Source organism: Drosophila montana, unplaced genomic scaffold (genome assembly GCF_035044405.1).
Source record: "Drosophila montana isolate Dmon_TW-CO22-7 unplaced genomic scaffold, ASM3504440v1 contig_1687_1, whole genome shotgun sequence".
NCBI classification, from domain to species: domain Eukaryota; kingdom Metazoa; phylum Arthropoda; class Insecta; order Diptera; family Drosophilidae; genus Drosophila; species Drosophila montana.
This window is the reverse complement of record NW_026996616.1, coordinates 650001-663784: the sequence shown is the minus strand read 5'-3', so window position 1 is coordinate 663784 and position 13784 is coordinate 650001. Positions and strand designations below refer to the sequence as shown.

The window sequence follows — 13784 nt, the reverse complement described above, 5'->3', positions numbered from 1 at the left end:
CGGCTCGCAGCTGGCAGCCCAACTTCCTCTTTCTAGTTTTTTTCCAGTTTTTTTTCTTTTAGCTTTTTGCGCGCCTTTCGAGCTTTCAATTGTTGTTCGCAGCGAGTGCGAATTTGAAATCCTTGCGAAAAAGGAAACTAGTTGCGGCACAAGTTGAGCCTGTTTCTTGCGATCCCCTTTTCTTGTTTTTTTTTATTTGCTTTGTTGCCCGCAGACAATGGCAATTCAGGCCTAACTGGCCAGATCCCGATCCTGCGCATCTTTAACTCGATCCTTTTGCTACTTTCAGACTCTCGCAACAGCTGCCAACATGCTCAAGTGGGCTGTCAACCAGCCGCGTCCCTCCTACCTGGCCGCACAGCCAGACCCGAACCCGGGCACAGGCGCAGGCTACAGCGACTTCCAGGCGGCAGCTCCAATGGCATTGGCCACGCCCATGCGTAGAGCCGCCCCCCCGATGCAGCGGCTCAAGCTGAAGCGGCAATCGCTGCTGCTGCCGGGCCTCCATCTGGGCAAGGAGAATCAATTGACTTCGACGCCGCTGCCCGCCGCAGTCGCTGCACGTACTCCTCTGCTGCGGGATCTGAGCAACATGATGTCACCTCTCCACACGCCCATGACCATGACCACGGCCAAGGCGAAGGCCTCTGTGTATGCCTCGACGCTGCCCACCTTCGAGGCGGAGTACTCGCCCAGCTACAGGGTTGACCAGAGTGGGGAGAACAACAACAACAACGTCATCATTCCAGGAGCGCTGCTGGCACTGCGCGGCATGGGCATCCCGGACAGCTACTTCGAGAAGCCGCGCTACCTGGAACAGAAGCCACTTCCTGCTCCTGCTCCTGCTCCTCCTGCTCCTGCTATTCCCAATGGGGAGCAGACGACGCTCAGCTCGAGCCAAATGGGCGATGTCACCCTGGAGCGCATGATCGATGCCATACTCGAAAGCACGCGCAAGCCGCCAGCTCGTGTCCGTGCCCGTTCCCATTCCCATTCCCGTCTGCGCCAGCGTCCACGTCAGAGGCCGCAGCCTCAGCAGCGTCTCATCTCGACAGCTGGGACAGCCGAGGCGAGCCACTCGCCCACCTATCGACCCGCCTTCGATCCGGCCAGCGATCTGTGCGAGTACTGGCAGCCACCTGTGCATCCGGATGCCTACGAGGAGCGCGAGGTCTGCTCCCCACAGCCGCTCTTCCAGTCCGGATCTGGAGCGGACCTGGACCTGGACCTGGATCTGGGGCAGGGCAAGCGGCGTTCGCTGCAGCTGCGCAGGCAGCGCGTGGTGCGGCGCAAGCGCCAGATCGCGACGAAGATCTCGTCGAGCGTGCGCCAATCGGCGCAGAAGCTGCTGGCGGCCGCCTCGCGCTCCGCCCACAAGCTGCCACACTCCCGCGCCCCCTCCCAATCCCGCGCCAAGCAGCGGCACATCAGCCCCGACAGCGGACACAACTCCACCAGCGACTGTGAGCTGGAGGAGGAGGGGGAGGAGCACGCCTCATTTGGCGCCTGCGTCCTGGAGGCGGCGACCAAGCGGCGTCTCAGCTTCTCCTTTCACGAGGAGCAGTGAAAACGGGTTTCGCGCGGAATTCGAATTCCAACTAATTTTTGGCTGTTGAAATAATTTTAAACACTTTTTTTTTTCTCAGTTGTTTGTTACGTGGAGAAATTCGAGAATTGAAATTTGATTTTGTTTAGTTTTTGAATTTAGCAAAATTGTTGCTAAAAGCTTTCAATTGCCTTCTTCAAGCTGACATTCCAATTTACGATTTACCAAATTAATTTAATTTATAATCATTTTTTTTTTGTCGTAATAAAATTGCCAAGATTGTCGAAAACTTAATTTTTCATTACTAATTCTTTGGGAAATAAATTTGCATATTGCAGATCAATTCTTAGTAGCAATTTTTTGGGAACTTTTGAAATTCCAGCTGAGACAGAGTGCCAGAGAGAGAGGAGAGAGAGAGAGAGAGAGGGAGAGAGGGAGAGCGACATGCGGAGAAAGATGTAAGATGTTTTTTTTACGCATATTTGGAATTATTACCATGCCAGCTATATGATATAGTGCTCCAATCCAGCCGAGCTCGACATGTATACTATTTTGATCTAAAAGAAGCATCTGTACCAAATTTCATCTCGATATCTTCACTGGGAGCTGAGTTCACATAGACAACTATATGATATTGTAGTCTGATTTTCATGAAATTTGGCATATACGTTCAGAGCATGGTAAGCCTCGCAATTTCCCAGTTTCCTTAAGAAATGTTGAACAGAGATAAACTTTTCTGCACAAAAAATTATTCTTCGACAGATCGTTACTATGGCGACCATCTGATATAGTGGTACGATCCGGCCCATCTCAACATACATACTGATTTGGACCAAAAGAAGCATCTGTAGCAAATTTCAACTCGTTATCTTTACCGAGAGCTGAGTTAACATAGACAGCGGTATGATATTGCAGTCTGAGCTTTCAGGTATACTAGAAGAATAGCTCTCAATTGCTGGGTTTGATTTAGATATCGAAACAAACGTTAAATAGGATTTTAGTAAAGAGCTTGTAACTCAATTCTTCTGCAGTTCTTCTGGTTCATTTTTGAGGTTATGAACAGCATATTAGCCTAAATAAACTTATGTGTACATGAAATAGTTAAAAACGGTTTAAACATGAATTATTTGTAGCACTCAAATCTTAATTTGTATTCATATCAAATTTGTAGCTGAGCAAAGGGGCGGGCGACTAAGGCACGGTACGGTAAGGTACGGCAGGAGAAGTCGTTGAACTACCCTGTTTGCCAGTTGTTGCTCAGCTATGTGAAATGCGTGAATATCCTGCTTCTGTATATATATATATATATATATATGCAGCGCATATCCTGTCCAGGCATTTACATGGCATTTATCACACACCTGTGCGGCGCAGCAGGCACTGCGGGTACCCGGCACTGCCCGGTAGTGCTCGGTAGTGCTCGGTAGCGCTTGGGCGGGTGCCCCTCCTGCACCTCCCCCTCGCGCTGTGGCTACAAAACGTTGCACAATTTGCATAAATTTGCATAGACCAAGTACAAATGTTTTGTTGTATATGGTTTTAAGGACATGGCTAGCTGGATATATGGTGCAGTACTTGTGGGTAGCATAGGTTGTCCTGCGGCTTGTTAAAGCCAACAGCCTGTGGGGCAGCCAGCCAGAACCAAGTTATGCAAAAGGCATATGGAAAATTGTTGACGCCACCAAACAGCTGCACAGGATTCAGCCGCAGGATCAATGTGCAATGCGTGGGTCGTTAGCTGGGCAAAAGGCTCTCCTTAAATGTCTATTAAATGCCTTTAAGCAAATATGCCCAGACCTTGCCATTGTCCTGACTGCTGCTGCTGCTGCTGCTGCTGCTCCTCGTCCTTTGTTGCTGTGCGCTCAATTGAGTTTCCCTCGGCGCAGCTGCCGGGCGCACGAGCGGCCCCTGCTCTGATTTGTCACATAAGAGTCGCAGATCCTTGAGCTCCTGAGAGCTCGGCTGCGTCGGCGTGCGGCACACCTTGCGGCAATTGCGCCAAAAATTGGGCAACTGTGAAGCAAGCAAGCAAAAAAAAAAAACCTAAGAAAACAAATAGGAGTGCATAAGATTAGGCTGACCGACTAGCGGATACCCTGTACTTCTACTAAAGGTAACAACAAACCAAATCTGATCTCTCTAACAGCTCAAATCCTCGAAGCTAGGCTATAAGTCGATATATATCGTTTTTATGATAAAAAGAGATTTATTTGGAAAATGCATAATTTCCATATGTGGGCAGAATGTCGAAATTGATCGATTTTAAGATGTTGGGAATTAGCGAAAATACCCTATATCTATACCCTATACCCTATATCTATACCCTATACCCTATACCTATACCCTATATCTATACCCTATACCTATTCCCTATACCTTTACCCTATACCTATACCCTATACTCTAAACCTTTACCCTATACCTACACCCTACACCTATTTCTATACCCTATACCTAACCATACCACTTTTGATTTATCCAGCTTGTCTTGTCTTCAAGAAATGCTCACAATAGATATGTGCCCGAAATCGATATTTATCGATTTTGAGAAAATAATACTTGATATTAATAAAATATTAATTACTAGAGCACATATTCCAAATTCAAAATCAATAAGCTGAAATTCGATATATATCGATTTTGGGAAAATTAAACTTATACTTAGTTTGAAATGCGATTCATAGGAAATTCCAAGTTTCTGGCTGTGATCAAGAATATATATATATATACATATACCTTATCTTATCGCAGATGCTTTCTTATATGTACACAGCTGCAGAATACCCCATTAGCACGTTCACTTTAAGTACAGGGTATAACAAAGAAAACGAAACGAACTCAGGGGACAGCTGTCGTCGCGTGCGAGGGTGTGTGTGCGTGTGTGTGTGTGTGTGTGCGTGTGTGAGGCTCCTTGGCACGTGGCGTGCTCCTTGCAACACCAACGCAATGCGAGGCGTGGCAAGTTCTCAAGTGTCTGGCAATTGGTTGAAGTGGCCGCCAGTTGCAGATCCCAGAAATGGGTTAAGTGCCGGAAATAGCCAAGGCAGCGGGGCCATGCAGGTCTAGTCCAGGGGCGAATTAACTAAAATATAAACTGTAAAAATATTTAAAAAAAAAAAAAAAGAAGCAGTTCTCTTTTTATAGGTATTTTGGCACAGATCCTGATCGGAGCAGCTGGCTGAGATAAAGTTGGGTCGGCCGGCGCGCAACTCAATCAATGTCAATGGCAGGCCAATTGCGACTGTCAATAAATGGAGCAGTAGGGGGATTGCAAGAGGCCCAACGAACCAAAGGACCAAAGGACGACCAAGAAACGAACCAAGGAGGCAAAGAAAGCGCACTAATCCCAAGCGACGTGCGCGATAAGTTCCAGAGCTCGCAGCTCTTGGAATTCCCATTTTGCCAACTATTTGTATTTGTCAAAGGATCTGATTGCGACACGGAGAGAGAGAGAGCAGGAGAGAGAGACAGAGGGAGAGAGAGAGAGAGAAAGAGAGGTAAGAGGACGAGACGATTAATCAATGTGACGTGTGCGCATTATTCCTGCCATGTCCTGAATGCTCCCTCTCCCTCTCTCCCTCTCTGGCCACACCTCACCTCACCTTGTCTTGGTTTTGTTTTTTGTTTTTCTTTTTTTTTTGGGACATCTTGCCTTGCGGGTTTTTGCGCGCCAAAGCGGGAATTTGTCCTTGGGATTTGGTTTGTCCTGATTGAGTGTGTCCTGTGTCCCGTGTCCTGTGTCCTGTGCCGCTCTGCTTCTGTCCGAAATGCGAGCGAGCAACGTGTGAAATTGGATTTTCATTCAGTTTTCCCTTGGTTTTATTAATTCTTTTTTTTTTTGGCTTGCTCGGGGGTTTCTCTTCATAGAAGATCTAGCCGGAGACAAGATTATTGAAACCTTGTCGTTGGCTTTCAATAAGATCTAGTTCCTACTTACGTAAACTATCTGAGATCCTTTGCCTTTTCGTAAGTTTTATTACTAAAACAGATTGAGATTCGACTTTATAAACTTGGCAGCATTAGTTAAAGGTATAAGAGTGGAGGAGCCTTCGTCCTTGCTCAAGATCTTGTCATTTCTTGGATTCGCGAATCCATTTCTGTTTTACTTTAACTAACTAGCAGAGGTATAAGGCAATGCCTAAGACTTACATTAAGTATGCAATTATAGTTCATTATGTATAAGACTTACTACTTACTTATACTACGTCTTATACATATATTATTTGGCATGAGTATTTCATAAGTTTAAGTATACTAGCCAAAAAATATATGTATAAGACCTGAATAGGTATGTATTAGGTCTTATACACAGCCAAATGATATACTTATACTAGGTCTTATACATGCCTATACTAGGTCTTATACACACATCATTTGGTATGAGTATATCATAAGCATAGGTATTCTAGGTCTTATGCAAATCCAAAAATATATGTATAAGACCTGAATAGGTATGTATTAGGTCTTATACATAGCCAAATGATATGCTTATACTAGGTCTTATACATGCCTATACTAGGTCTTATACATATATCATTTGGTATGAGTATATCATAAGCATAGGTACTCTAGGTCTTATACAAATCCAAAAAATATATGTATAAGACCTGAATAAGAATGTACTAGGTCTTATACATAGCCAAATGGTATACTAGGTCTTATACATGCCCATACTAGGTCTTATACACACATCATTTGGTATGAGTATATCATAAGCATAGGTACTCTAGGTCTTATACATAGCCAAAAAATATATGTATAAGACCTGAATAAGTATGTACTAGGTCTTATACATAGCCAAATGATATGCTTATACTAGGTCTTATACATGCCTATACTAGGTCTTATAAATATGAATTGTGATTTGAGATAAGTTGAAATTGTATAAATACAAGATCAAATATCATTTTTCGCCTTTGCATAACAAAGCTTAAACTCATTTGATCGGCGATCTTTCGTTTTTGTTTTTTTTTAATATAAGATCTGTAAGAGTACAAGATCTATTATATGTAAGGCTTATATGATATACTAAATCTATTTAAGTCAAACCTCGATAACCATGTCTTGCTATAAAATCAAAAGTCTTTCTCATGTATATAAGAGCCTGACATATGTAGATATGATCATGTGTATAACATCTAGTATAAGTATCAGATCTTGTTTGTGATTTGTTTGGAATTGAACAAAATCTTACTGTGAACTTCTTCCTTTTTGATCTATTATCTATATGAACTTCTATAACTTATGATCCTCGATCGTGTTTAATGTGTGTATAAGACCTTAGAACTTTCGCATTTGCATAAGACCTAAAATAGTTATGACATCTGAAACTTCTGGACTTTATATGAGATCTAGTAAAAGTTCGCTCTCTGCGATTCTCGATCCCACCGACATGAGCGGAATATCATGGACTATTCTTCAGTTTTTTTCTTTTCTATTTTCTTGAAATAATATAAAATAAGAAGCTCTCATAATAATTTGTTAAATGATCTTTTGTTGTCTCCATTTAAATGAGAATTTCTATATTCACAGATTCAAGAGGTTATAAGAGATATAAGAGATATAAGATGTGGGGAATAGGGGAACTCCAAGGTAGACGCCCACCGGCCACAAAGGATATTTGAATGATTCTCGAATGGTTTCGTTTTAGGGTAATTGAATTTTGGCTAGCTAAACCGCAGGATCAAACGATTCAATCGATAGGCATTTGCATTTGAAAGAGAGAGAGGCAAGGAGAGAGGGTGAGGCAGAGGCAGAGGCAGAGGCAGCGGCAGAGGAAAGGGTTGTCCTTTATTGTCCTTTACGATTGCGTATGTAAATGTTGTTTGCACGACAAACTTTGACACCAACAATGCCAAACGCAATACTAATAGATACATTAATGCCGATCTGTTGCAGGATAACAAAAAACGGTCCTTGGGCAATTAAAAATCTTTGCGGGTCATCCCGCTTTGCCCGCTTCGAAGGGGGTCAAAGGTGCTTTGCCCAAGAGGCTGTGTTTGCACTTGGGCTTGGATTTTGTCTAATTGCTTTCCATTAGGCGATCTGCGTTCGGGTTTCCGGTTCTCAAGCACTTAAACCAATTTCTCTCAGCTTTCTTTCGAGTTGTTTGCCTTGCGGCTTTCTCATCCCGATTCGATAAGACTAGACCCGAACTTTTCGCCTGGCTTAACCCCGATCTCAAACTCAGAACTAACAACAGAAAGCACAATCTTCATCTTATTGACTTGTGAGCTTCAACTGGAATGTGGGCTTAAAAGGCGTTTTTAAGAGAGATCAATCAGGTTTCCGATAAATCTGTCGATCTAGTTGCAGCTTATTTAACTATCCTCAACGAACTTTCCTTGTATCATATCTAGATATAGAAGAGTCTATAGTTTTCTATTATTTAATTAGATAACGAAGCATTCGGCTTGAATAGATTTTCATTAGGTCTATCGATAAATGTTCAATCCATAAATGTTCAATCGATAAATGTTCAATCGATAAGTGTTCAATCGATAAATGTTCAATCGATAAATGTTCAATCGATAAATGTTCAATCGATAAGTGTTCAAGCCCAGCGCAGACTATCGACGCCTTTCCTTCGCATAACCCCATTAGGCAAACACTTGATTTTGCCTATGAATATCTTCTTCGACTTCTTCTTCTTCTTCTTGGGCTCTCCTGGCATATCCCTTGCGCACATTTTATGGCTCTGACTATTTGATATCGATAAACCAACAGCCCCGACTCGTTTCTGCCGCAGTTCAGTTTGCCGCATCTCAAAGCATCTCAAAGTTGGGCCACAATATTTACACACAAAGTTGTCACACGAAACGCATAAAAAACGGGCAAAATGTTGTCGTATATTAAATTCTTAAACTGCTCGTAAAACACGATTACGGCACGATATTACATGAATAAACAGTGTAAGGACAATTGCAGCTCGAAGGATTTTCTCTTAGAGTTTACGATCGGGCCACAAGTTTTTATGGCCCGGCCCATAAATCGCGGCACATTAACCGAAATATCATTAAACTCGAGAGCCTCTCAGGGGCGTGTGGCAAAAATGTAATGAGAGACACGCACACAGAGAGAGAGAGAGTGAGAGAGAGGGAGAGAGAGAGAGAGAGAGAGAGAGAGAGAGGGAGAGAGGGAGAGAGGGGGAATTGCACGTTGGACCCGCATCATCAGCTGAGCGGCCTACGAATGGCTTTTGGCATGGGCCCATTCCGAGAGACATGTGCAAAAAGTCGAGAATTATTGGAAATTAGCGTATGCAGCGTCTAATTAGCCAGCCGACTGCTGACGATCTGGCCACATTGCTGGCGCAGAGGGTTGCCTGATTATGCTGGCGGAGTGGCAACGGCAACAGTTCGTACAATCCATTAATATTCATGTTCCATAATATAAAATACCCTATTGATGCTGTAGATGAACGGGAATGAAATAGATAAACATTTTTTTTGCAGTGCTTGATAGTTAATATTAGTAATATTTAATAATATTAGTTATAAGATAATAATAATAATTAATTATGACGCGCAAGTAAGGATATCTTCGCAGTTAGGCGAGAATAATAGTGAAGCTCGAAAATGCTGAGTTCGTTGAAAATATCTTTGAAAGCAGAATATTTTGTCATATAAGATCCTACGATTTGACCAATCTTTCCCATAGCAGCAATATAATATAGTTGTCCGATGTGGAAAAGATTTTGCATATATACATAGTATGTTGGGAGCATGGAGAAACTTATAAATAGCGAGTTTGGGTAACATATCTCGATAAACATAAATGTTTTTCTTAATAGAACATATTTTTGGACCGATCGTTCCTATGGCAGCTATATGATATACTGTTTCCCACATATGAACTGAAAGTTTTAAGAGGCTAGCTTTAAAATTGAGAGACTAGTTCGCATAGAAACAGACAGACGGAGGGACGGACAGACGGACATGGCTATATGAACTCGGCTGTTGATGCTGATCTAGAATATACATATATACATTATGGGGACGGAGATGTCTCCTTCTATGCGCTACACATTTCATGACCAAGTAATAAGACCCTCAAAAATAATATTAAAAACGATAATAATTATAATAATAATAATGATAATAATAATAATAATAATAATAATAATAATAATAATAATAATAATAATAATAATAATAATAATAATAATAATAATAATAATAATAATAATAATAATAATAATAATAATAATAATAATAATAATAATAATAATAATAATAATAATAATAGTAATAATAATAATAATAATAATGATAATAATAATAATAATAATAATAATAATAATAATAATAATAATAATAATAATAATAATAATAATAATAATAATAATAATAATAATAATAATAATAATAATAATAATAATAATAATAATAATAATAATAATAATAATAATAATAATAATAATAATAATAATAATAATAATAATAATAATGATAATAATAATAATAATAATAATGATGATAATAATAATAATAATGGTGATAATAATAATAATAATAAAAATTATAATAATAATATAAATAATAATAATAATAATGATAATAATAATAATAATAATAATAATAATAACAATAATAATGATAATAATAATAATAATAATAATAATAATGATACTAATAATAATAATAATATTAATGATAATAATAATAGTAATAATAATAATAGTAATAACAATAAAAATAATAATAATATTAATGTTGGTAGTTATAATAAAAGTAATAGTAATAATTCGATTTATAATATAGTAATAATAACAATAAGTAAATGAACGAAAAAAAAAATAAAAAATCTACTTCAAATTTTACATTTAAATGTCCAATTTTTTTTAATATTTTCTATTGTAACCTCGTTTTATTCGAAAATTGTAGTAAATTTTGTTCAGTACTCAACACTGTTCAAAAATGCTTTTAGAGCACTTGTTCGACTGGGCACGGGCCACGGTGCGAGTGAATTGAGTTTATGTTGAGGTGCTGCGTTCCCTTCGGGCCCGAGATGTCGGCGCACCTGTCCTCGTCTTCATTAAGGTGTCCAAAGACAAAAATTCGGCGCTGCTCTCGTTTAGAGTCATCGTCCGGCTCGATAGGCGATCAATAGAGTGCGAGGGAGATGGAGAGGAGAAGGGAGAGCGAAGAGGGAGAAGCGAGGGCGAGTGCAACTGCAGGCAGTCAGTGGCAGGTCCTTTGCGACAGGACAAACGATCGTCAATCGTGGTGCGAACAGGTGCAACTGTCTTTTGTTTAGCAGGCGTTGCTGCCGCTCATCGTTTGCTCCAAATTTCAGTTGGACAGATCCTTTGCATAAATATATATGTATATGTATGTATATGGAGTCTAATCTAAATGGACAAGAAACGGATGTATGCAGCAGCTAATGGACCCGGCACTCTGCTCATAAATAAGCCGGAATCGGTTGAGTCCGGCGTGTGGAAAGGCGTAGCAAATGTGTCGCAAATGCCGCTCATTCGGGTTTGCATACACGTTCAGGTAGCGAGGGATCCGAGACAGGTCTCTGCTTGGGCCAAAACCGAAGCGAATCCTAATCAAGAAAGGGTATTACGCAAAGACGCACACAAAGCCAAATCCCAAATGCAGCCCATTGTGCGGCGCGTGTCCAGTCGCATGAATGGCCCTTCGTCCTGCAAACAAATCGAATTCTAAAAGCATTTCAGAAAGAGGAAGAGAAGGAGGAAAGACGAAAATTATCCATGCAGGTAAATACACAAATATTTCGATTCGTTTTTATAAAGTTGCCCAGTTTGTTAATTAAATAACCAAATGAAAAGTTTCGGCTGAATTTGAGCCGGCGACTTTTCGCTTGCTAGTCCGATGCAGCAGCAGCCAGTGCAACGTTTACGAATCGCCAATCAAAACAGAATTGCAAAGCCAAAGCGAGAGAGCGACAAAAGAGAGCATGAGCCGACTTTATGGCTCAATTGCAATTGAATAGAGATTATAATTGGCCCTTGAGCTCAGGCTGAATGCGATTGAGTCAGATTGGGTAGTATCTTCTATATGAATGTCATCTTGTTGTAGAAACTTTATGATTCCTATTTTCAATATATTTTGGCTTGAGATGTAGGTATTTAGTACCTATATTCGATTAGATAATTAAATGCCTCTACATATTATACATATATAATACTCTTTGATTACGAAAGACCTATCTTAGTATTCGCTGGTATTTTAACTGTAACTCGTTGATCTCGAAAACTACAAAAGCTAGAGACTTCAAATTTGGAATATATATTCACGCACTGCCTATCCATAACGAGCTAGTCATTTTTTGTCGCTGTCTTTGCCCAATTTCATAATATCAATAAGTATTAGTTTTGTGCGCAGCTCGAGGAATATTAGAGCTATCTGCACGAAACTTGGGATGCAGTTTAACGCATAGTTTAAACCGATGAAGAACTAATTATATCTAACCTGAGCATAGTCTGGCGTCAGTTCTTAGAGTATGTCTTCAATTTCTTGCTGCTGGCTCGCTCGTTTGAGGTCCCGCCCGAGTCCTGCGCTGAGTCCTGCGCTAGGAGCTGCCTGCATCTGTGTCGAATGCTTCTTCAAATGCTGCGCACAAAGTTCGAGTTTCTCGAGCCGCGAACCCGTTTTCCGCTTCGGCGCAACTGACGCATTAATTGCCTGAGACGTTCGCCTTTGGCTGTGCCAGTTCCTGTTCCCAATTCCCATTTCATTTTTCTTTCAGCTTTCGGAACTGGATTCGGGACACTTTTTCAACATTTGCTTTGGCAATCTAATACGGTGATTTCTCATGCTCTCACTCGGGCCTCCTTATGGCCATTAATCACCTCTCAGTTCGTTTGCTCGATCTTCTGCTGCTGCTGCAGTCGCTAGTTTTCTATTTTTATATATCTGTCTGTGCACCTGCACTGGCAGCCGCCCCGCCCCCGCATCCCCGCCCCCGCGGCTCAGCAGGTGCTGCCCCTGGCTGGCATTTACATAAATGGCGCGTGGCTGGCAGCGGAGTAGGAGTTGGTCCAAGGATCAACCTGTTCCTCGAGTCGTCCTGCGTCGCCAGCAGCAGATGCCACTTATGCTAAACAGTTGCCCCTGTTCCCCCTCCCGCCCCTCCTTCCGCCCGTCTTAGTGCCAGCCACTTGCCGCATTTATGATGACATCTCATCGACCCTCATCAAACGCGTCGATTTTAATGTTTTTCTCATTTTTCACGCGCATTTTCCGCTGGCTGCTGACCAACTGCCTAACAACTGGCGACGGACGAGCGGACGACGGGACGAGGGGATGAGCGGAAAAGGTTGCAAATGATCCTCCGTCCGTCTGTCCGTCCGTTCGTCCGTCCGTCTGTCCAGTTTTTCTCGTTGTTTGTTTTTCTAAACGGACACGCGTCATGCGCTTTTCTTTTGGTCAGCTTGCCTTTGTATACCCTGTAGTACGTGTTAAAAGGGTAGCTTAACTACCGCAACAAATATTGCCCAAGCACAAACAAAACTATGAAATCTATAGATATGTTCTATACATATCTATAGATAGATCTATAGATATATACATATAATATCTAAAGGTCTTATCATTTTCTTCACTTTTCTTTTCTTCCTTCTTGCTAATCTTATACCAGGAAAATAATTGCAGTTTTGAACTAGTGAACTATAAAATTCGCACTTGCTAAATCTGGTATGTAAGGGTCTTATCACGTATTATTATTAAGTACCCTCCATATAGAACCCTATATATAAGTAGTATAATAGACAAGGATAATTTGATGGGCATAGCTTGTGTTGCCATATCAAGAATATATAATCAATATTGGCTTGGAATTCTTCAATCTGACAAGTAGTTCGAATGAGAAGTCCCATTAAACTCAGGAACTATGCTCAGGAACAATAGCTGTAAAATTTAGTATAAAGATCTTATGATCCATCCCAAATCCAAATCAAAAGTAAGGAGTCAATCAAGAAGAAACTCCATCAGTTGAGCGTGGGCAATAAAAGAGCTAAAGCCAGATAGCTTGGTCTAACAGTATTCTATTTTATAAACATATTTATACAGGGTATCTGCTAGTCTACTATTGATGAAAATCTGTCACAATTTTGGGGCGGTCAGCCCTCGAGGCGAGTTGTTTTGACATTTTGATTTGATGCGATATGAAAGCAAAAGCCAAACCTCAAGGCGTGTCCGCCCCTGGTCAAGCTCAAAACAAAGCCAGAATGGAAGAAAGCAATAAAGGAGAACAGAGAAGAGAGAAT

At 41.0% G+C, this 13784-nt stretch overlaps 1 protein-coding gene across 1 annotated transcript; it reads left to right on the top strand.

Moving 5' to 3' along the window:
• Positions 1-310: 310 nt before the first annotated feature.
• On the top strand, positions 311-1619 carry LOC135440801 (uncharacterized). Its single transcript, XM_064700162.1, has one exon. It carries the CDS (start codon positions 311-313, stop codon positions 1565-1567), a length of 1257 nt encoding a protein of 418 aa, XP_064556232.1. The 3' UTR covers positions 1568-1619.
• The last annotated feature ends 12165 nt before the right edge of the window (positions 1620-13784 follow it).